The 25992-nt window shown below is 36.0% G+C and overlaps 1 protein-coding gene across 4 annotated transcripts in view; it reads right to left on the bottom strand.

The window, feature by feature from the left end:
- The window catches only part of PIBF1 (progesterone immunomodulatory binding factor 1), a 298753-nt gene that overhangs the window by 141015 nt on the left and 131746 nt on the right, over positions 1-25992 (bottom strand). For all 4 annotated transcript variants that reach the window (XM_001136372.5, XM_063792192.1, XM_054665364.2 and 1 more), the window contains 2 exons: positions 19570-19660; positions 5520-5622 (listed from right to left, as the gene is read on the bottom strand). In XM_001136372.5, the coding sequence (XP_001136372.1) occupies positions 5520-5622; positions 19570-19660 (194 nt within the window). The remainder of the gene's footprint in view (positions 1-5519; positions 5623-19569; positions 19661-25992) is intronic.

Here is a 25992-nt window from a genome sequence, read left to right as displayed (position 1 = left end):
TTAACAAACTGATGATAGAATTCATATAGAAATGCAAAAAAACACCCAGCTAAACAACTTTGAAAATGAACAGCATTGGAGGACCAATACTATCTGATTTCCAGATATTATAAAGCTACAGCAATCGAGATAGTGTGGTATTGACATAAAGACAGATAACTGGAACAGAGAGTGGAGAACAGCCTCACACATAAATGATTGTTTCTCAACAAATGATGCTACAACAGTTGTGTTTCAATTATGCAAACATATCAATTTCAATCTATATCTTCCACTCAGTATAAAAATTAAACTAAAAATGAATCACAGACCTAAAACTATGAAACATCTAGAATTAAAAATAGACAAAACCCCTTATGACCCTAGGTTAGGCAAAGATATTTAAAATACAATACCAAAGCACAATCCATAAAAGAACAAAGTGATGAACTGTACTTGATAAAAGCATCTCTTCAAAAGACATTGTTGGCTGGGTGGGATGGCTCACACCTGTAATCCCAGCACTTTGGGAAGCCAAGGTGGGAAGATCACTTGAGCCCAGGAGTTCGAGACAACCTGAGCAACATAGTGAGACCTCATCTCTACAAAAAAATAAAAAAAATTAGCCAGGTGTGGTTGCAGGTAACTGCAGTCCTAGTATTTGGGAGGCTAAGGCTCCCAATAGTTTGAGGCTCTTGAGTCCAAGAGTTCGAGGCTGCAATGAGCTATGATTACACCACTGCACTCCAACCTGGGCAACAGAGTGAGACTCTGTCTCTAAAAATAAATAATAAATAAATAAATAAATAAAAAGACATCATTAAGAGGTGAAAAGATAAGCCACAGGGTGGGAAAAAATATTTGTAAATCATATATCTGATAAATGACTTGTATTTAGGATATATAAATAATACTCAAAACTCAAGAATAAGAGGACAAACAACCTGATAAAACAGACAAAAAATGTGAGGAGACACTTCTCCCAAGAAGATAAACAGAGGGCAAAGAAACTCAAATGAGAAGATCCTCAAAATCATTCGTCATTAGAGAAATGCAAATTAAAACCACACTAATATGCCACTACACACCCATTATAGTGGATAAAAAAACTAACCATATCAAGGCAAGGATGTAGAAAAATTGGAACTTTCATACATTATTGGTGGAAATGTAAAATGGTACAAACATCTGGGAAACAGTTTAGCAGTTTCTTAAGATGTCAAATAGACACCTACGATATGATCCGGCCAGTCTACTCCTAGATATTTACCCAAGAGAAATGAAAGCATACGTCCATACAAAGACTTGTATGTGAATGTTCATCTGAGCTTTATTCAGAAAACTGGAAATGACTCCAATGTCCATCAACAAGTGAATGGATAAACAAACTGTGGTACTTCCACACAACGAAATGTTACTCAGTAATGAAAAAAATGAACTACAAATAAATCTTGAAATAATTACGCAGAGTGAAAGGAGACATTAAAAAAAGCATATACATACTATATGATTCCTCTTATATAAAAGTCTAGGAAATACAAGCTAGGCTTGCTCACGCCTGTAATCCCAGCACTTTGAGAGGCTGAGACAGGTGGATCACGAGGTCAGGAGTTCGAGACCAGCCTGGCCAACATAGTGAAACCCCGCCTCTACTAAAAATACAAAAATTAGCCGGGAATGGTGGCACATGCCTGTAGTCCCAGCTACTTGGGAGGCTGAGGCAGGAGAATTGCTTGAACCCAGGAGGCAGAGGTTGTGGTGAGCCAAGATTGCACAACTGCATTCCAGCCTGGGCAACAGAGTGAGGCTCTGTCTCAATAAACAAACAAACAAACAGACAGACTAACTAACTAACTAACCTACAGTAACTGAAAGTAAATCAGTAATTGCTTAGGGACTGAGATGGTGAAGGTTGGGGGGCAAGAATTCCAAAGGGGCATATGGAAACTTTTGGGGAGATATATGTGTTTATTACCTTCATTTTGGTGATAGTTTCATAGGTATATTCATGTGCGAAATGTCAAACTGCACTATACCTTAAATATGTGCAATTTACTGTATATCAATTATACTTCAATAAAGCTGCTAAAAAGGGGAGTATTTGTTTTTATTTTGGGTATTACTTAGCATTGTCATTTTGTCAGTTCACTTATGTACAATCTCAGACATAATCTGAATAGTGTTTAACTCAATGGTAATTCTAACATTAGTTATCAGTATTTCATCTGTGTATTATCAAAAAGGCCAAACTGATTTAAATATTTAACCTGATCCAAAGAATAGAGATCCTGAACCAGCCTAGCCAACATGGTGAAACCTTATCTCTACTAAAAATACAAAAAATTAGCCCAGCGTGGTGGCGTGCACCTGTAATACCAGCTACTCAGGAGGCTGATGCAGGAGAATCACTTGAAACTGGGAGGCAGAGTTGCAGTGAGCCAAGAATGCACCACTGCACTCTAGCCTGGGCGAGAGAGCGAGACTCTGTCTCAAAAATAAATAAATAATAAAATAAAATAAAGAATAAAGATCCTGAGATAATTTCCATCTGTATTATTTCACCATCTATTATGAATAGTCTATTGTTATAACAGCAATCTAATACTAATCATTCATCTAGTTTATATAATTATTTTCAGTGTAAGCAATATAATTTTGTAAAGCAGAAAAAAGTAAAGTCCATGGAATACTTTAAATATTTTATTTTCAATCTTAAGGGAAAAGTTATATACTGAAGTTGGCATAGATCCTTTAATATAGGGTTACTGATTCTTTCTCCAAATGTCTTATGAAATTTTTTCAAACATACACAAAAGTCCAGAACTCACTACTAAACCTATATGTAAACGTCATCCAACTTCAAACATTATTAACATTTTGTGATTCTTGTTTTATTTGTTAAGCCCTTCCTCCTTTCCTCATGAAATATTTTAAAGCAAATTCCAGGCACCATACCATTTCACATCATAAATATTTCAGCATTTAAGTCTTTTTCTCAATATAAGCCATAGCTTATTTAAAAATGGTTTCATACAAAGTTAATTATACTTAATTATAGGAGCATTTAACACTTAATTTCTTACATTTTCTCCCAACAATTTATAGACGTGTGTTCACATTTAGAAATTCTTTCTTTTTATTTTTGAGACTAGAGTTTCCCTCTGTTGCCCAGGCTGGAGTACGACGGCACGATCTCAGCTCACTGCAACCTCCGCCTCCTAGGCTCAAGTGATTCTCGTGCCTCAGCTTCCCAGGTAGCTGGGATTACAGGCATGTGCCATCATGCCCAGCTAATTTTTGTATTTTTAGTAGAGACAGGGTTCCACCATGTTGGCCAGGCTGGTCTTGAACTCTTGACCTCAAGTGATCCGCCTGCCTTGGCTTCCCAAAGTGCTGGGATTACAGGCATGAGCCAGTGCACCCGGCTTCTTTATTTTTAGAGATGGTGGATCTTGCTTTGTAGCCAAGGCTCAAACTCCTCAGCTCATGTGACTCTCCTGCCTTGGCCTCCGAAAGTGCTGGGATAATAGGCATGAGCCACTGCATCCAGCCCACATTTAGAAATTCTTATTTCAATTAACTGAAATGCTCACGAAGGCATGTATTTTAATATTTTACTTTTAAAAAATATTTTTGAAAATTACTGTGAAATTAAAGGCAACATGAGGGATCTACAATATATTAGCAAACAGAGGTTTGTTTGTTTATTTATTTATTTATCTTTTCTGCTTCCACCTAGTAGTGTGCTGGACTTGGCTTGCAGCAGCTTGTAGGAGTTCTCTATTATTTCATACAAAGACTTGTACATGAATGTTCATATGAGCTTTATTCCAAAAACTGGAAATGACTCTAATGTCCATCAACAAGTAAATGGATAAACAAACTGGTACATCCACACAAAGAAATTACTCAGCAATGAAAAGAATGAAGTACAAATGAATCCTGAAAATTTTTAGGAATTTTGTGGGCTAGCTATCAAACACAACTAGCATTAAAAACTAAACTAAATTATTTAAATTTATAGTAAAATACATTTTATTAAAAACAAAGGTAAAAACAATCAAATTTGTCAATTTAAAATTATTTTACTATTATCTGTGCTCTTGAGTTTACCTATGTCTGTTGTATCTGTATGGTGCAAACATTAAGTACTGGTATGCTGCTGACAATCTTTACTCCATCTTCAGTAACCTTAGGTTGGTAGTTTGAAGTCAGCCATGGTGGGAATATTTATAAAAGAGATACAAGCCAATGTTACAAATCAAGCTCTCCCTCATATCCCTCTTGGAAAGCTGGCTGTTAACATTTACCAACACACCACTGTGTCAACCCCAAGCATTAACTATGTGTCAGGCACTGCAATAAAATGAAGTATTTCTGGTCTTTCGAAATTTGAGGATAAAGATCCTCCTAATGTTATAGTATGAAAAGACACTGTAAAGAATATAAACAGATCCTTAAGAAAACAAATAATAAACAACATATATTAATGTTATTTAATGTATGACTTGAAAAAACCCTTTGTTATAAGAGAAATAGTTTTTAAAACTTTTAAAATATTAACTTCTTGGCTGGGTGCAGTGGCACATCTCTAATCCCAGTACTTTCAGAGGCCCTAGGCAGGTGGATCGCTTGAGCCCAGAAGTTCTAGACTAGCCTGGGCAACATGGTGAAACCCTGTCTCTACCAAAAAAATACAAAACTTAGCCAGGCACAGTAGTGCGTAGCTACAGTTCCAGCTACTCGGGAGGCTGAGGAGGGAGGAGTCCTTGACCCTGGGAGGCAGAGGTTGCAATGAACTGTGATCATGCCTCTGCACTCCAGTCTGGGCGATAAAGCCAGACCCTGTCTCAGAAAAAAAAAAAAGAAAGAAAGAAAGAAAGAAAAAAACGGAAAAACTTCTTATGTTGACACTCAGGAATATTAAATAAATAAATAAAAGGAACATTAGCAAAGTAGTACCTCCGGTTTAAATTGTTTTATGACTCGCATTTCAAAAGTACAGAAAAATAAAATTAGATCTTGACATCAGAAGATGATTAAAAATGCTATGTAAAATGCATACATATATATATATATACATAGTTTAAATGACATAAGGCTAAGAAAAAGAAGCAATATGAGCCTGATTTTCTAAGTGTAAACAAAGTTAAATTTAACAGAGGAGTGATTTCTCATTAAACACAGAGGTAAAAACCAAATCTATCTTAAAAATGATTTATTAGTAAAAAACTTAAAATGTCACCAAAGTTTGCCAAACCTGTTTTACCAGTTGATATTCTCAGAAATCAAAGCTTTGTCTGTCTAGTCTGCATTTATACTTAGTCTGGGCATTTAATCTCCCTTTTGTTCTCAGTTTTGCCATACACTGTAAGTTGTTTTTTATGGCCTTAACATTCAGTTAGTTTCATAAATTGTGAAATCATTTTGTACTAGCAAACAGCTTATTTTAAAACTGCTTAGAAAAATAAAAGAGTTACAAACAATTAAAATGAATACTGTGATTCTTCATATGGGTTTCTTTTGTTTAAGTTATTTACCTCTTGTGAAAGCTGTGTTACTTGGTCCTTTCGATGTTCCAGATCTTTTAAAATCAGCGAGTTTTGTTTTTCTAATTGAAGCACTCTTCTTGCCAAGTGAACACTAGGCAAATGAAATAAGAAAATTAATGCTTAAAAGTGAAATACTGCCCAAAATATTCAAAATGTGTTTGTGTACTTGAAAATAGACATCATTTCCTAATTATACTTAAATATTAACAGAAAAAATATAGAGTCAAATAATATTTTCAGGCACCAGTAGTGGAAGACCAATACCCCACAACTCAGAATTACGAGAGTAACAACATTAAAACATAACCGTGATATACTGATTACTGCAGTAACGGTTTTTAGCCCTTGCTATAAAAGTGGAGAGGTTAACATTATAACACTTGCTTGAAAAGACCACAATACAGCAATTTACAGCTTGTCTCCACTTTTATAAATATTTTCCAATTACAAATCAGAAAATTAGTTGAAATATTACAAACAATAATTAGCTTATCACTTTGAGAAGTATCAGAGTTTACTTTAAACAACATAATGCATGTTATAATATAAAACAAAAATGAGGTTTTTAATTGAAAGTGGAGATGAAAAAGATATATAAAACTTAGAGAATGTCTATAGTAAAGGCTAAGCTTCTGTACTAAAAAAAAAATCACTCCCTCTGATGCTCTGCATTACCATAACTTATTGCACTGACCTTTAGTATTTAAAATTACATATGAAACATCTCAATTCTACTTTTAAGAAACAATTTTAAGAATAAAATCTATTCCTTCTAACTATGGTGGGAGGAAGTGGTATATTTCTTTAAAGAACTGCTAATAATTTTGAGAAGACATATTGCTCCAAAGACCCTCTCTGCATTTCCAGTAACTTAACATTTTCATATTTATCATATTTTCATATTTTATACTAGTTAACCTATTAATCTGTGAATTGCAGAATCCATGGAATCCTAGATGGAATGTTTTATAATGACAAAAAGTAAGATAACTGTGCTTTAAATAAAATCATAGGGCAGAAAAAATTCTATTGTATTTTAATATTTCCCAATATCAGATAAAGAAATGCAGACAACATTCTAAAAAATAATGTTAAGGCCAGGCGCGGTGGCTCATGCCTGTAACCCCAGCACTCTGGGAGGCTGAGGCAGGAGGATCACTTGAGGCCAGGAATTCAAGACCAGTATGGGCAACAGGGTGAGACCCTGCCTCTGCAAAAAATACAAAAATTAGCTGGGCATGATCGTGCATGCCTGTGGTTCCAGCTACTTGGGAGGCTGAGATGGGGGGATCACTTGAGCCCAGGAGTTCGAGGTTACAGTGAGCTAGGATTGTGCCACTGCAATCCAGCCTGGGGTGACACAGTGAGACCCTGTCTCTAAAAATAATAATAATAATAAATAGTGTTAAATATCATTCTATACATCTATTTCTAAGAACTCATACCAAATAAAAAAGATGAGTTCTGGCAAAAGTTTATAAAGTGATTTGAGTTGCTTGTTTAGATCTAAAATTCTTTCCTTTCAACTGGCATTAGAGATGGAAAAAGCATACAGTCCTCATTTTTTGACAACCACTTTTTTTTTAAACTTTACTGACACACAATTTTACTGATATGCAACTTAAATATCATAAAGTCCACCAATTTAAAGTGTACAATTCAATGATTTTTAGTATATTTAGAGTTGTGCCACTATCACTATAATCTAATTTTAGAGTATTTTCATTATCTCAAGAAGAATTTCTGTGTCCATTACCAGTCACTCTCCATCCTCCCCACATTCCAACTTCCTCCTTTGCTCCTCAAATTCAACCTTAGGGAACCACTAATCTTTCTCTCTTTATAAATTTTTAAGGAGTTTACAGTTTATGACTATATTGTTCTTCATTTCCCAATAAAAATATACTAAGTTCTCTCTAATTTGACCCTAAAATAACAAGATTTCTACAAATAAAATAAGCCTTAATGTGAATTTTGTATTTAAAATCCGTTGATTCCATTATATGTTTGCAAGCATCAGTTTATCATTAGCTCTATTTTTATTAGGTTAATTTAAAAATCTTGGAGCTATCTTTATTCACATTTTTATTCTTGCTTTCTTACTCTTCATACATGTTAGGTGTTAACTTTTTTTTTATCTTTTTGTGTCCCACAGAACTTCACACTAGGGTCACTTAAACATGGTAATTTTTCAATAAATATGTTGAAGGTGTAGAACAAGTATGTGTATACTCAGTATAGAACAATAAACACAATCAAATGCAATTACACAGAACTAGAGTTACAAATGAATGAAATGGAAGACAAAGACATGCAAGAAAATGAGATGCAGAGGTCACATATTACCAACAATCTGAACAAGATAATGACTTGAAGACATCAAGTTTAATAATATTAAATTGTTCATTTGGTTTGAGTGCTTTTATTTTGTTTGGGAATTCTATAATGTTCTTATACAGATAGGGTGATACCGCTTACCAATAAAAATATCATAAGTCATAAAACACTGACTCAAGAAATTCTTGCTGGGTGAGGTGGCTCACGCCTATAATCCCAGCACTTTGGGAGACTGAGGCGGGCAGATCACCTGAGGTCAGGAGTTCAAGACCAGCCTGGCCAACATGGTGAAACCCTGTCTCTACTAAAAATACAAAAATTAGCTGGGCGTGGTGGCAGGCGCCTGTAATCCCAGCAACTGAGGAGGCTGAGGCAGGAGAATCGCTTGAACCTGGGAGGCGGAGGTTGCAATGAGCTGAGATGGTGCCATCACACTCCAGCCTGGGGGACAAGAGCAAGACTTCATCTCAAAAAAAAGAAATTCTTGGTATGCTAGTGCTTAAGCCTTAACACCAGGACTACTTTCTTCAAAAAGGAATTTCCCTGATTTTGACTGGGAGATTCCAAGTAAGGAAAATCAACTCTAAATAGAAGGAAAGTATCTATGGTATCTTCAAATTGCTTACAAATATACTCTACAGTGCTCTGATTACTAGTTTATAGTACAATTTTACTGAGAAAAACTTTCTGAGAATTGATGGTGACGGGAAGGACCGTGAGTTAATATGACTGTTGATGTCATTTATGATGCATAATGATAATAATGTAGAAGACAACATGGTACAATTGGTCTCCAGTATATATGGGGTTCACATTTTAAAAACTCACCTCTAAGTCAGTTGTAAGAACAGTAAAACACATTTCCTCATATATATATATATATATATATATATATATATATATATATATACACATATATATATACATATATTAGAAATGGTATTAAAGTTCTCAGTTGCCCTAAAAGACCCATTTAGCCCACTAATGTAGTACAAACACACACACACAGAAAAGAACAAAAGATAATATAAAATCTTTCATTAAAAGATTATACTCAGATTTACTAAGATTGTATTATTAAGGATATAAGAGATTATATTAAGATTTAATGAAAAGAAATATAAAGATATATTTAAGCAAAAGAACACAGCAGAAACAAGAAATATAACTGTTTTTCATCATTATAATACTTACAGTAAAACAAAAACAGTAAAGAAAAATTAGGCCAAGGCAGGCAGATCACTTGAGGCCAGGAGTTTGAGACCAGCCTGGCCAACATGGCAAAACCCCACCTCTACTAAAAACACGAAAATTATCTGGGTGTGGTGGCACACATCTTTTTTTTATTTTAATTTTTATTTTTGAGTTGGAGTCTTGCTCTGTCACCAGGCTGGAGTGCAGTGACGCGATCTCGGCTCACTGCAAGTTCTGCCTCCCGGGTTCGCGCCATTCTCCTGTCTCAGCCTCCTGAGTAGCTGGGACCACAGGTGCCCGCCACCAGGCCCGGCTAATTTTTTGTACTTTTAGTAGAGACGGGGTTTCACCATGTTAGCCAGATGGTCTCGATCTCCTGACCTCGTGATCCGCCCACCTCGGCCTCCCATAGTGCTGGGATTACAGGCGTGAGCCACCACGCCCGGCCAGTGGCACACATCTTTAATCCCAGCTACTTGGAATGCTGAGGCACAACAATCTATTGAACCCGGGAGGCAGAGGTTGCAGTAAGCAGTGAGCCAAGATCGTGCCACTGCACTACAGCCTAGGCAACTGAGTGAGACTCTGTTTCAAAAAAAAAAAAAAAAAAAAGGAAATTACTATTTTTTCTTGGTGATGAATATCAATGACTGCAGAAAAGCAGGGTGAATTAGAAGAAACACACTCATTAATTCATTCGAAAAATATTCATGAACACTTCCTTTGAAGAAACATGTATTAAAAACCTATAATCTGCATAGACACTGAGAATACATAATATCTACTGGGAAGATCTAATAGTCTACTGAGGAAGACAGGCAAATTTTAAAATTACTGTAGTATGCTAAATGCTAAGAAAAGGCATACCACTAAGGAATAAAAACTATACTAACTAATCTGGTGAAGAAGCAGAGAAACAGCATTTTAGGTAGAGGGAAATGCCTATGTAGAGGATGAAGTGCTAGGGAAAATTCTAAGTAGTAGAGTATAGATCAATAATATATGGTGCATGGTGAGGGTTGAAGCTAGAGAGATATAGGCAGAGATATTTTATGAAAAGCCTTGTATGTTTGGATTTTATCCTGAAGTTGGTTAGACATAACATGATCTGGCCCGCACTTTAGAAAGAGTACTCTATCAGTAGTGTGCAGGATGGCCTGCAGAAGGAAGAAGACTACAGTCATTTAGAAGGTTATGATCATAATCTAGACCAGTGGTCTTTAAAAGTAGTTATGTGCAAAATTATTTGTTGAACTGTGGGAACCTTTACTTACATTTATTTTAATGTTAAATTATCTTAAGTTTTCATTTGCTGTGTAGGTTTTATATCATTATGTGCATACTATTCATATGATAGCACATGCGTACATAATCTATAAATAAATATGAATACATATGCATATATTGCTGAGTGTGTACTCAAATTTTTTCCCAATAAAAATTCGTATCAAAAAGTTTGGAGACCACTGGTCTAGGTCAGCTTTGTCCAATGGAAATATAATGCAAGCCACATATGCAATCTAAAATTTTCTAGTAGCCACATTAATAAACAGTACAAAGCCCTTACCTCATATGATACCAAAAAATTAATTAGAATGGATCAAAGACCTAAATACAGAAGCTAAAACTATAAACTTTTAGAAGAAAACATATGAGTAAATCCTCACAAAATTAGATTTAGCAAAAGATTCTCAGGGCAGCAAAAGCATAAGTAACAAAAAAAATTGGATAAACTGGACTGCATCAAAATTTAAAAATTCTGGGCTTCAAAATGCACCATTAAGAAAGTAAAAAGATTTTAACCATTTCAGTTTTGTCATGAAAAAGAAAAACAGGGCCGGGTGTGGTGGCTCACGCCTATAATCCCAGCACTTTGGGAGGCTGAGGTGGGCAGATCACTTGAGGTCAGGAGTTCGAGACCAGCCTGGCCAACATGGTGAAACCCCGTCTCTACTAAAAATACAAAAATTAGCTGGGTGTGGTGGCAGGCACCTGTAATCCCAGCTACTTAGGAGGCTGAGGCAGGAGAATCACTTGAACCCGGGAGGCGGAGCTTGCAGTGAGCTGAGATTGCACCACTGCACTCCAGCCTGGGCAACAGAGACTCCGTCTCAAAAAAAAAAAAAAAAAAGAGAGAGAAAGAAAAAAGGAAAAAAACAGTGAAAAGACAATCTGCAGAATGGAAGAAAAAATTTCTTATCACATATCAGTTAAGAGACTTGAATCCAGAAAATATAAAAACCTGTTACAGTTCAACAATAAATACCTGGTACAAAGGAGGTACTTAGAAATTATCTATTGAATGAATGAATTCCTGTTCATTCATATCTCCTGTTTCTTCATAACCCAACCAATACTGAGCATTGTCAATCTTTGGAAGTTTTGCTAACCTTATAGATAAACATAAAATCCTGTTTTAAATTAAATTTATTTGTGAGGTTAAGCATTGTTTCATGTTTGTCAGACATCTGTATTTCTTACATAGTGAACTGATGTCTATATCCTGTTCCCACTCACTTTCAAATCTGACCTTCATGGTTAGTTTTACTCTATCTCTAAATTATTTAAAAATATCAAGACCCTCTATAATCTCACTGGAACTAACCTTATTTGCCATTCATGTCTACTCTACTTAACGTCTCACAAATATGTTTTCTGTATTCCTTCCACTGCCTTTTCTTGGTCCTCCAGTCTGAAGATTTTCTTTAAAGGCTCCCGTCGAGTTCCACTTCCTCCATTTTTGACTGTGCCAGCCTTCACGGATCTCTATTCCTCTGACTGACATAGCCTAACCCAACATATGATATAGTACTAAAGTTTATATATTCTTTCATGTATGTTAATCATTTCTCCCTAAACAGATGCAACTCATAAAATGACAGGAGTCTTATCCCCTGTGGTATCTAACTGTAGAGCTTATCAGAGTAGGTACTTAATAAATCTTCTTTTTTTTTTTCTGGCAGGGTCTCACTCTATTGCCCAGGCCAGGAAGTGCAATGGTGCAAACATGGCTACTGCAGTCTTGACCTCCTGCGCTCAAGTGACCCAGCTCATCCTCCCACATAGCTGGGACCACAGGTGCATTAGGATGATTGGCTCATTTTTAAAATTTTTGTAGAGGCTGTGTTTCACATTGTTACCCAGGCTAGTCTCAAACTCCTGGGCTCAGGTGATCCTCCCACCTCAGCCTCCTACAGTGCTGGGATTATAGGCGTGAGACATGTGCATAGCGATAAGTACCTCTGGACTGATCTTGTTGTAAGTGCATTTTGTTCAAACGAACACACTGTTAGAAACCATACTCCGAAGTTGCAGCACCTCAACATTAAGGTACACCTATTGCCAATAATGGGCAATTAAAGAAAAAAAATAAAGTACAACTAATGCTCAGTATTAAGCATTGAACTAGCAATTAAAAAGTGCACAAAGAAGAAGGCAAATGTCTTAGATACCAATTCACCACTTCTATATTCAACCTCCTAAAACTTTAAGTGGGCATATTGCTTTGGTGAGTGATTTGGTGCTATAGGTGGATCCTCTTTAGAAGTCTGGGATCTTACAAGTGGGAAGAAAGAAGAGTGTTTAAATGAAATTCAAAACAAGACAGATGAAGAACTGCTCAACTACAGCTGAGTTTATGCCTCCTTAACACAATAAACATACAATGAAAACAAGTCCTAAGATCTTTATTAAAAAAAATTTTTTTTTGAGTTAGAGTTTCGCTCTTGTCGCCCAAGCTGGAGTGCAATGGCGTGACCTGGGCTGACTGCAACCTCTGCCTCCCAGGTTCAAGTGATTCTCCTGCTTCAGTCTCTGGAACAGCTGGGATTACAGGCGCCCACCACTATGCCAACTAATTTTTGTCTTTTTAGTAGAGGTGGGGTTTTGCCATGTTGGCCAGGCTAGTCTCGAACTCCTGACCTCAGGTGATTCACCTGCCTCAGCATCCCAAAGTGCTGGGATTATAGGCGTGAGCCACCGTGCCTGGCCCCGCTAAGATCTTTAAGAAGAATAACTATAAACATGGTCAGGAAAAATGACTCTTGCTAAAGGTTATTTTTAGTGTAGAATGTACAGAATTTCTCAAGAAAGCAATGCTTTTTATAAGCTATCTAGTGGGACACTTAAATAGGTACAACACTTCTTTGTAATTAATACATTAATTGCTTAAATGATTTTCACTTATACCAAGATTAAGTTTGATATCAGCTAGAAACTACCACCACCAGTATACTGGTTGTACACCTAAATATTAACCCAAAATTTCACCTGTTACTTGGTCAAATTAGTATTCCTCCAGGGGTTATCTTTTAGCTCTCTTAGCACTTCTTGATGCCAAATACAGGTTATTGGTTTTGGCTCTGTCCATGGCAGTCTGTATTTCTGATTACTACATACAATTTCCTAACATTTTTAGCCTAGCAAATGTGGACATGACAGAGTTTTGTTTATATCTGAGATATCAAAGCACAATGGAGGATTGACGCTCTGTTCTGGGTTCTTCAGTATTGGTATGGTGTCTTACTATTACCAAAACTCGAAATGAGCAAGAATATGTGAGGCATGCTTATTAGTTATATTAGTTATTTGATCTTTCTCAGTTTTCAGTAGATCAGAGTTCTGTCTCTACTAGCATGGCATGAAAGATGGTTGCAAAGAAGGGGACATGTGCCAGAAGGATCCCACTTTCAAAAAGCTTAAGGCTGGTCCTTATACTATCTACTCAGCTGGAAATGACTAAGGACTAAACAGTGATCTCATGCTGATTATGTGTAGTTACATGAGACTGTCGCTAGTTTCTTCTATAGGCTTACACTTCCAAATTTATCATGAATAGAAAAGCAGCAACTTTTTAAAGAACTATTACTAAAGCCATCCCAAATGAAATGAGTACAAGTTTCCCCAAGGACAAAAATGAGAACTCATATATATGAGAATAAAGGAAAGGAAAATATGTTTGTCATACACAAAATTTTGGTAGTTTCCTCTGCTTTATTTTTTTTTATTATGAAGCTCAGTAAACTGTGAAAGTTTTAACTTAAAGCTTTTTATAAACGAGAGAAACTATAGTACGCAGTAATCTTACAATTTGAAAGGTTTAAGAACGTCAAAACAGTCTCCACATTCAGATTAGCCAAAACAAACACAGAGGCATATACAAAGACCATGTTAGTGCCTGGGTGTGACCATTTAGTGTGGCAGGTTAAAGGGCATAACCAAAACATGTAACTAGAAAATCATGTTTGCTATTTTCAAAACAATCACAACTGAAAGGAAAACATTACTTCAGATTTTCAAGTTTAGTCAAGGAGAGCCCATTTTATTTTAATCTACTTTAATTGTATAAGCCCTTGTAACTTTCTATAATTGTGTCCCAGAAAGAGTTTTAAAAAATAGGCTGGGTGTGGTGACTCATGCCTATAATTCCAGGACTTTGGGAGGCTGAGGTGGGATGATTGCTTGAGGCCAGGAGCTCCAGACCAGCCTGGGCAACACAGCAAGACCCTGTCTCTACAAAAAAAATAAAAATAAAAAAATTAGCCAGGTACAGGGTGCATGCCTAGCTACTCAGGAAGATAGAAAGGAGGATTGCTTCAGCCCAGGAGTTTGAGATGAGAGTGAACTATGATGATGCCACTGCATTCCGACCTGAGTAACAGAGTGAGACTCTTAAAAATGGACTGATACTAAAGAAAGTTTCATGTTTGGGGGGTATCCCTGCTAATTATTTCAAGAGCTTCTGTATAATTTTAAAACAATATCGTCTTAAATGAAAACTCAAATTGTGCCTAGTAAAAGATTTCAGAACCCTGGCTTTTCCTCTAAAATTAACTATGTAATTTACTTTAAGAACACATCAAGGTGTAACGACCTAGCACTTACTAAAGATCTACTCTATGTCAGGAACTTCACATCCATTTTCTCATTTTAATTTTGTGGTATTGCCTGGGTTGCAATAGGCAATTAATGATATTTTTCAGTAACTATACAATTAACTAATGAAAATATAGCACTCAAAAATGGAAGTACTAAAAATTAACGTTTTGGATAACCATTAAAAATGACCTTTCTGAAGAATATCCAATGACATAAGAAAATGTTTACAATGGAATTCTATGACAATAAACTATTAAATTACAAGCAATAATATCTTAAATAAGAAAGTATATATATATATCTGTATACATTTCCGAGTGGTTATTTTGGACGGTAGGATTACCAGTAATTTTCCAATTTTATGAAATAAACATGGCTTGGTGTGGTGGCTCATGCCTGTAATCCTTGTAGTTTGGGAGACCGTGGTGGGCAGATTGCCTGAGCTTAGGAGTTTGAGATCACTCGAGACCAGCCTGGACAATACGGTGAAACCCTGTCTCTACTAAAATACAAACAATTAGCCAGGCGTGGTGGTATGCACCTGTAGTCCCAGCTACTTGGGAGGCTGAGGCAGGAGAATTGCTTGAACCTGAGAGGCAGAGGTTATAGTGAGCCGAGATCATGCCACTGCACTCCAGCCTGGGTGACAGAGTGAGCGAGACTCCAACTCCAAAAAATAAAAATAAAAATAAAATAAAATAAACATTACTGTTATAACAAATCAGAAATCTCCTTCCAATTAAATGTTACCCTAAAATATCTAATTCTGGTTGTTGAACATATAAGATTTTAAATCAAATTTAATATGAATGGAATCTATTGTGTAGTAGTTGGAAAATGGATTCCTTTGAAACTTTAATATATTTTGGTATAGGCTGATGTACAATGAAAACTTTATTTTGCATATAGTTCATTTACTGTTCTGACTGAGTTGTTTTATCATTCGCCTTAAGTTTCCACTGATTTTTTTTTTCTTTTCTTTTTTTGAGAGATGGGAGTCTCTCTATGTTGCCCAGACTGGAGTGCAGTGACTAGTCACAGGTGCAATTATATAGTGTACTACAGCTTCAAACTGCTGGTCTCAAGTGATCCTTCTGCCTCAGGCTCCCCAGAAGCTGGGATTACAGGTACATGCCAGTGCGTCTGGCTCCAATCCTTTAATTTCAAATGTGAAGGATTACATATAATTCTCTCAAAGGTTATACTGCTTTTATCTTAAATAAACATAAAAAGAGCACAAAGCCACTGCTTTCTTTATAAATATCCATTATGAACTCAAATGTGGACTTTGCAAACTTCAGAAATGTGTCAGACCCTAACCTGGGATCTTTAGTGCCATTGATCAATTTTGTGCATACAGTAAGCACTCAATAAAAGTTGTTGAATGCATGAAGGAATGCATAAATGTTCTCTTTGGATATCTAGCCTTACTTTCCCGTCATTCAGCTTAGATGACCTGAGAAGCACTTCCTCAAAATAACCCTCTGGCTCACCATGAGAAGAATGCCTGGCACCAGCTGGCAGGAGATATTAATAGCATGCCCATTAGGCACATGTTCAAGGCACATAGATAGCTCAGTGATAGAATCTTTAGAATATTTGGACAGTTAACATTATTTCGAGTATGAATCAGTTGTGGTTCCTTAAATCCTCACTTTAAATATTAAAAACCAACCTCTATTTTTAAAAATTCTTAAAAAAATAGTAAAGTGCAACAGCAATAATCGTTTGTGATTCTGAAGAACTCAGCATTTGGGGCTAAGAAAAGCAAAGTTCTAACAGCAGAATTCTTTCTTTTCTTTTTTTCTTTTTTTTTTTTGGAGACAGAGTCTTACTCTGTCACCCAGGCTGAAGTGTAGGTGGACAATCACGGTTCACTGCTGCCTCGACCACTTGAGCTCAGGTAATCCTCCCACCTCAGCCTCCTGAGCAGGGTAGCTGGGACTACAGGCAGATGTCCCCATGCCCAGCTAAGTTTTTGTATTTTTTGTAGAGATGGGGTTTTGCCATGTTGCCCAGGCTGTTCTCAAACTCCTGGACTCAAGCAATCTGCCTGCATTGGCCTCTCAAAGTGTTGGGAATACATGTGTGAGTCACTGCACCCAGCCCTATTTTTTCTTGTAACAAAGATTCTTTTGAAGGATTCAGAGGCCAAAATAGAGAAAAGAATATGACCTTTCCCTTTAAATTTCAAGTTTTAGTATTTTACCTATCATTTACTACTGATAAGTCTCTTACCCACAAAACTATGTTCTATTCTTCCTTAGGCAACATTGGACTAAGAAACAGATATGCTGAAAATTACAAAATATCCTAGGTTACCCATTGTGACTTTTAGAGGAAATGGGAATGGGACTGATTTTTTAAAAATACATAATTCTGAAATATCTGAATCCTCACCAGACAGAATTAAACATTCCAGCTACAAATTGATACTTTCTATTCAGCTCGCCTTGATCAAAATTTGGCATATATTTAGTTTAACTGGTAAGAGCCATAAGTTCTAAGCATCCTTTTCTTGCTTTCTATAAAGTGCTCTATATTCTACATCACTTTATTTTTTTTATTCACCACTATATTAATGAGGATACATCATTTAAGATAGCCATATAGATGTTCTATTTTCTGAGTCATTTTCTTAGTGTATAATGTCTCTAAATGTCTAAATCAGTTCACATAAAAAAAAGCAACTCTGAATTCTCAAACGCTCTGATGAAGAAACAATTTTACTAGGTATCCTGCACTGAGTTAGATAGAGAAAGTGAAAAATAAACAAGAATAAGATGTAGTTGGCACGGCGTGGTAGCTCATGCCTGTAATCCCAGCACTTTGGGAGGCCGAGGTGGGTGGATCACTTGAGGTCAGGAGTTTGAGACCAGCCTGGCCAATACAGTGAAACCCTGTCTCTATTAAAAATACAAAAATTAGCCAGGCATGGCGGCACATGCCTGTAATCCCAGCTACTCGGGAGGCTGAGACAGGAGAATTGCTTGAACCTGGGAGGTCGAGGTTGCAGTGAGCTGAGATCGTGCCACTGCCTCTAGCCTGGGTGACACAGTGAGTCTCTGTCTCAAAAAAAAAAAAAAGATGTAGTTGCTAGACTGGGCATGGTGGATCACTCCTGTGTTTCCAGCACTTTGGAAGGCCGAGGCAGGTGGATCACTTGAGGCCAAGGCCAGGAGTTCAAGACCAGCCTGACCAACATGGTGAAACCCCATCTCTACTAAAAATACAAAAATTAGCAGGGTGTGGTGGTGCACGCCTGTAGTCCCAGCTACTTGGGAGACTGAGGCAGGAGAACTGCTTGAACCTGGAAGGTGGAGGTTGCAGTGAGCTGAGACTGTGCCATTGCACTCCAGGCCTGGGTGACAGAATGAGACTCCATCTCAAAAAAAAAAAAAAAAAAAAAAAAAATAGGTAGTTGCTGACCTCGAAGAACTTTCCATCTAGATGGGTAAATTACACAGGAAATGATAGCTAATGAGATAAGAGAAATGCTCTGCTGTGTGGTACAGACAAAACAGTTGCTTTATAGGCAGAGAAATAGGTATATCCACTGCATTTTGGGTAGGGAGGCAAATAAGGCTGGAGAGATAGAGCTACATTATAGAGGCGCTTGGAAGTCTGAAAGAAACATTAAGATTTGATGGATTTGATGTGGTAGTGAATGGGGCCGTGAGATGTTTTTGCAAAGCAGGATAAATTTTCGTGCAAGAGAGGAGTTAGGAATAAAAATCAGGCAGGTCAACTGGAAACCTGATTAATGTAGGTACAATTTTCTGTTAGCGTACAGTTGTCTGTCGGTATCCACGGGATGCATGGTTCCAGTGTACACTCTCCACCTCCTGTGGACACCAAAATCCATGAGTGCTCAAGTCCCTTACATACATTGGTATAATATTTGCATACAACCTACGCATATCCTCCCATATACTTTAAATCATCTCTAGATTACTTATAATACCTAACAAAATGTAAATGCTATGTGAATAACTGTATTAAGGAATAATGACAAGAAAAAAAGTCGGCACATACTCAGCATAGATGCAATCATCCATTCTTTTCGCGAATATTTTTGATAAGCGGTTGGTTGAATTCACACATGTGAAACCCATGGATATAGAGGGCTGACTGTACTTTTAAACATTATCTCACAAGATAACTAGTGGATCTTCTAAATATTCTCTTGGTTTTGTAAAGCCTTTCATAGTTTCAATTACAATATATGCATTAATTCCAAATCACTCTCCCTAACGTGTATGTGAAGGAATGTAGGCAATTGAATAAAAATGAGAGAAAGAAAAAAAAAAAGCACAATGAATTTTAATCTGAATATTCTTGATACAAAGCATTTGTAGCTCACCTGAAATTAATGTGAAAATAAAAACAAGGTCCTTATCATCGAATCTAATTCTACAGAAATTCTTATGTACACTTCTACAAACCACTAAATTTATTTAAATATATATGAAATACATGATTATTAGTGTTTTATTTTGTGAGAAATTTAATATTTATGCAGAGTAAGAATAAAGGACTTTGTCACTGAACTCAGCACATTATCAGAAAGCACAAATGTAATTACATTCATCTTGAGTAGATAAATAAAATAAATATATATTGATTTTACCTTTGCTTTAGTCGTCTTTTGGCTGTTGTGGGAACATTAGCACCATAGCCGTAGGAAAAAAGAACCCTTTCAGCCTCATCTTCATTTTCAACTGGAAAATATTAAAGTGTATAATGTGAAATAACTTTATTTTTCCTTTAAAAAAGATGGCAGAAGTGAAAATAAAGGAGGTTATAACAAATTAGGGAGGATAAAAACATTAGAAAGGGCTAATATGTAATCTTAAACAGCCCATTTGTAAGTAGAAACATATTTCTTAAAGTATATCCTTGCTTGAATTTGCTCCATTTATTTTTGAAATGTATAAGGGACTGCATCATATCATGTTAGGTTTTCTTGTTAAAAAGTATAATAATACATGTATTATTCTGAAGGACTCAAAGGCTTTTTGCATGAAATATGCTATGTAATATAACAAATAATGATAACATATCAAAGTCATCAATTCTGTTCTTGATAAATGATTTTTAAATTAGAACAAATATTATTTTATCAGAACAACTTTATTTTAATTTGCAACAATAAAATTATGTACTTATGTAGGTTACTCTATTAAAAACTGTGCAGCTCTAAGCATGTATTGATGGCCTTACTTTTTTTAAATGTAAAAAAATTATGTGAAAATAATTTACTTTTAAATTCTGCTATTGTCACACTACTTCCCGAAAGGAATTTTAACTAACAGGTTAACATCTTCTGGGTAAAAAACTTGAAATGCAATGACATTTTACTGCAAGTTGGGATTAAAAATATATATATATATATATATTTTTTGAGATGGAGTTTCACTCTTGTTGCCCAGGCTGGAGTGTAATGGCGTGATCTCTGCTCACAGCGACCTCTGCCTCCCAGGTTCAAGCGATTCTCCTGCCTTAGCCTCCCCAGTAGCTGGGATTGCAGGTGCCCACCACCAAGCCCGGCTAATTTTTTTTGTATTTTTAGTAGAGACAGGGTTTCGCCATGTTGGCCAGGCTGGTCTCAAACTCCCAACCTCAGGTGATCTGCCCGCCTCAGCCTCCCAAAGTGCTGGGATTACACGTGTGAGCCACCGCACCTGGCCAAAAAATAGTTCATCATCAAAAAAAACCCCCAAAACACCAAAAAAATTATTTCATCAAAGGCTATAGTTTTAATAGCTCAAGTAAAAGCAGTCATTGACATATAAAAACTTTCATAATATTATTTATCACCAGCCATTATTTTAATGTTAAAAAGATATTCACTTTCAGGAATATTTCAGAATTAAAACAAAGCCACATATTTTACAACCATAATCATGTTTCATCTTCTGCATGCCTATCAATGTAATAGGGATACATTTGTTGATTGGCCCTTCTGTAGTAAAGATTTTAGAAACATTTATTAACTGTTTTCTTTTAATTTTGTCCCTATCTTTCATGGTGGATCAGGATTAGCTTTCTGAGGAAGAATTATTAGTTGAGAGAGACACATGGAAGAGATGATACATGCCATTACCAATACTATGATCAGCTAGCAGGTAAGTCCAGATCCAAGATGAGTTCTCCAAATAAGCTCTACTGGAACTAGAGCTAACATTTAGATATGTAACTGACTCTTGTTTCTCCTTAATAGTTCTAAATTCAGAGGAGAGAGGGGTAAATTTAGTTCACATCTCAAAAACCCATAAGTTAGGTATTAATGGACATGCTAAATGTGAGTTTAATACTTAATGGATTAATAAATCATGGGATAACTATTCTAGCAGGGATTAATTACAGAAACAATGTATTATACAACTTGGTCAATGCTACTAAAGGGATCTGAACAATGCTATTAAAGAGATCTGAACAATGTGTCTTAGAAGCAGAACGCAGGGCAACTGCATCTGAGTGCCACTATTTCCCATGCTACAAGGTATAGGGTAGATATGGGGAGACTGAGATTCAGTGAAGGAATAGGAGAGAAGTCCATGTGCAGAAGCATAGACTTGTAAGGTATGTGAAGTTTTAATCCACAGATGATTTAAGTCCCTTATATAAAATGGTATATATATATCTGCATATAACATATCTACACCTTCACATACACTTTAAACCATGTCTGCATCACTTACAATACCTAACACAATGTACATGCTATATATAATAGTTGTTATATTGTATTTTTAAAAATGTATTATTTTTTATTATTGTCTTTTCCCCAATATTTTCAATCCACAGGTGATTAAATCTGAGATGCAGTATCTGCTAATAGAGAGAGCAACTGTACAGAAAAATTAGGAAGTTTCAGGGAAGAAAGAGGAAATGCAAATAATGTTAAATTTTCAGCTGTGCATGGTGGCTCATGCCTATAATCCCAGCGTTTTGGGAGGCCCAGGCAGGGGGATCCCTTGAGGCCAGGAGTTTGAGATCACTCTGGGCAACATAGTGAGACCGTGTCTCTACAAAAAATAATTAGTTGGGCATGATGGCATGTGTCTGTAGTCTCAGCTACTTGGGAGGATGAGGCAGGGGGAATCACTTGAGCCCAGGAGTTTGAGACTGCAGTGAGCTATGATTGTACCACTGCACTCCAGCCTGGGCAACACAGTGAGACCCTGTGTCTAACTATAGAAATTACTAGCCTATTGATAGTAACTGAAGTTGCGGAAAGGGATAAGATTATCCAGAAGTTAAATGATGGAAAATAAACAAAGGCAGGTGATTCAAGAAGCAAAGAGAAGGGAGTTCTGAGAAATTTGACAAATGCCTAGTGAAGGTTATAAGTATGATGAGGATGTGTGGCAGGTAACTGAATTTAACAACTAGAAATCTAGGTTGCTTTTTTTTTTTCTAATATGAGTTTATTTAGCTTTTAGACAATACTTGTACTTTTAACAACTTGATGAAATCTTTGAAAACTAAACTCAAATATCCAAATAATACTTATTTGATTACAGAAAGCAATGCAAGTATAAATAAGATACTTTAATTTGCTATGGTTACACCTTAATAAATGAAGGCTAATCACCTTCATGTCAGCTAAAATTACCCGAATTAAATGGCAAGCCTTTGAAAATTGTACACGATGTAGTATTAAAAATAGTCTGTGAAAAAAGTCAGCCGAAATTACCTGAATTAAATGGCAAGCCTTTGAAAATTGTACACAATGTAGTACTAAAAAAAGTCTGTGCTCACTTCTTTGAAATTTTAGTTAATCGATAAGTATTCATTAAATAAGGACAAGGTATATTTTAATTTCCAATGTGAACTGATAGAGAACCTAGTTACTGATCTTCTAGTACAGGTAAATCTATTTTATTTGAAGTTGGTTTAGATAGTATCATAACAAAAGTTAATTTCTATTTTTCTGCAGCTTTTAAGAAAATATTTATACATGTGGACACACTGAAAAAATGTACAGTATACATCCATATACTCAACATCTGCAATTTTTTTTTTTTTTGAGACAGAGTCTCATTCTGTCGCCCAGACTGGAGTGCAGTGGCGTGAACACAGTCACTGCAGCCTTGACGTTCAGGGCTCAGGCGATCATCCCACCTCACCCTCCCATGTAGCTGGCACCACCATGCCTGGTTCATTTTTTATTTTTTTGTAGAGATGGTCTTGCCAGGTTGCCCCGGCTGGCCTTGAACTTCTGGGCTCAAGCAATCGTCCTGCCTTGGTCTCCCAAAATGCTGGGGTTAAAGGCATGAGCCACTGTGCCTGGCTCCAACATCTGGATTCTAAATCAAACATACTATGTGTTTATTATACATATATCCACCCCTGTTTCCATGAATGTTTTTTTTGATGCATTTCAAAGAAAGTTGTGGACATTTGCACACTTCACTCCTCAACAGTTTAACATGCAAATCATCAATTATAATTCAATATGTATTTACAGTTATTTTCTAAAAAATAAGATTTGTAACTTTCACCATGTATAAATTTTATTTTTATTTTTTAAGTCTACCATTCAACGAGTTTTGAAATGTAAAAGTTTTGAAATGTATACACATGTGTTTAACACAAACCCTGTCAAGATATATAGAACATCTGAATACCCTGGAAAGTTCCATGTCACTTTTCTCAGTTAATTTTTGGTGACAATCATCTTTAGAGACAACTACAGTTCTGATTTTTGTCTTTTTAAAAATAAAAAAAAAATTTTTACCCCCACCCCTTGATTTTTTTCATCATAGATTACTTGTCTCTTCTAGAACTTTATATAATCATATAGTATAATCATACTATATACTATAATCATACAGTATAATCATACTATATACTATAATCATATAGTATAATCATACCATATACTATAATCATATAGTATAATCATACCACATACTATAATCATACAGTATAATCATACTATATTATATAAAGTACACTTTATGTTTTTCAGATTCATCCATGTTGTTAAGTAAGCCAATTGTTTCCTTCCAGTGAGGAGAAGTATTCTACTACATGAATGTATAATGGTTTGATTAACCATTTTCCTTTGAGATACACACCTGGGCTGTTGTCAGTTTTTGACTATTATGAATACATTTCCTATGAACATTCTAGAGGAAATCTTTTAAGGTGCATATGCTTTCTTCTCTCTTGGGTAAGTAACGGAAATGCTGGATCACTGATTAGGTTGTTTAATTATTTTGTAAGAAACTGCCAGTTGCTCCACTTCTCACCAACATTTGGTATAGTCAGTCTTTCTAATTTCAGCCATTCTTGTGGGTATACAGTGGTATCTCACTGGGCTTTTAATCTGCTTTTCCCTCATGACTAGTAACGTTGAATACTTTTATTATGCTTACTTGTCATTCACATGTCTTCCTTTGTGAAGTGTTTAAACCTTTTGCCCATGTTTTAAACAGGACTATTTTTTTTTTAATCACTGAGTTACATGAATTTTTAAATATATATTCTGGTACATTAATTTCCTACTGCTAACGTTAACAGATTGCCAGACTTTATGGTTTAAACAATACAAATTTATTATTTTATAGCTCTACAGGTTGTAAGTCCAAAAATCAGCCTCACTGACCTGAAGTCAATGCTTTGTAGGGCTGGTTCTGTGTGAAGGCTCTATGGTGAAATCTGTTTCCTTGCCTTTTCCAGCTTTTTCAGAGGTTCCAAAGATGAGGACATGGACATCTTTCTTTTCTTTTCTCTTTTCTTTCCTTCCTTCCTTTTCCTTTCTCTTTCTTTCTTTCCTTCCTTCCTTCTTCCCTTCCTTTCTTTCCTTCTCTCTTTCTCTTTTTTTCTAGAGATGGGGTCTCACCATGTCAGGCTAATCTTGAACTCCTGAGCTCAAGTGATCCACCTGCCTCAGCCTCCCAAAGTGTTGGAATTACAGGCATGAGTCACTATGCCCAACAGGACATGGACATCTCTAGAAGGATGTTTTTCAGCCCACCACATTTGGATATCATTTTCTTTTGTCTAATCTATGTTTTGTGAATATTTTCTCCTCAATATTTTCTTATTTTGGGTATCATTCTTTTGTCAGATATAAAATTGTGGTTATTTTCTTTGAGTCTGTGGCTTGGCTATTCATTTCTTAATGGTGTCTTTTGAAGAACAGAAGTTTTAAATTTTGATGACATCTACTTTATCAGTTTTTCTTTTATGATAATTACATTCAAGGGCCATGTCAAAAAAAGTCTTAATGTACTCCACGTTGTAAAGATACTCACCTATGTTTTCTGTTACATATTTATAGTTTTAGCTATTCCATTTAGGTATCGTCTCAGATTAATATTGGTGTATGGAAGTTTATTCCATAAAGATGTTCAATTTTTTTTTTAGCACCATTTATTGAACAAACTTTCCTTTCACCATTTGTTTGCTTTGCTGCCTTTGTTAAAAATGAAATTATTATTTAAGTATGGATCTGTTTCTGGGTTTTCTAGTCTGTTTCATTGCTGTATTTGTCTTTCCTTAAGCCAGTACTGTATTATCCTGATATTGAAGCTTTATAGTAAATCTTGAAAACAGGTAGTGCAATTCTTCCAATTTGTTCTTTTTTTTGTGGAGGAGAGGAGGTCACGCTATGTTGCCCAGGCTGGAGTGCAGTGGGTATTCACAGGCACGATCATCGCACCCTACAGGCTTTAACCTCTAAGCTCAAGCAATCCTCCTGCCTCAGCCTCCTAGGTAGCTGGGACTACAGGAGTGCACCACCACACAGGGCTTCAACTTTTTTCAAGATTGCTTTGGATATTCCAGTCCTCTGCACTCCATATGAATGAAATACAAAAAAGCCTCCTGCCACTGTGACTAGAAGAACACTGAATTGATAGAATTCACAATATATTTCGTGATTTGGGGGGGAGTGGTTCTTTAATTTCTCTTAGCAATGATCTGTAGGGTTTTTTGGCTTAAATTTATTCCTAAGTATTTTGTGTTTTTTGTTGCTACTTACTTCTCCAATTGTTTACTTCTAGTATATTTTTGGGTAATGACTATATATTCTGCT

This window comes from Pan troglodytes, chromosome 14 (assembly GCF_028858775.2).
Source record: "Pan troglodytes isolate AG18354 chromosome 14, NHGRI_mPanTro3-v2.0_pri, whole genome shotgun sequence".
NCBI lineage: Eukaryota > Metazoa > Chordata > Mammalia > Primates > Hominidae > Pan > Pan troglodytes.
Note: the sequence above shows the minus strand (reverse complement) of the source record. Positions and strands in the feature narration are given on the sequence as shown.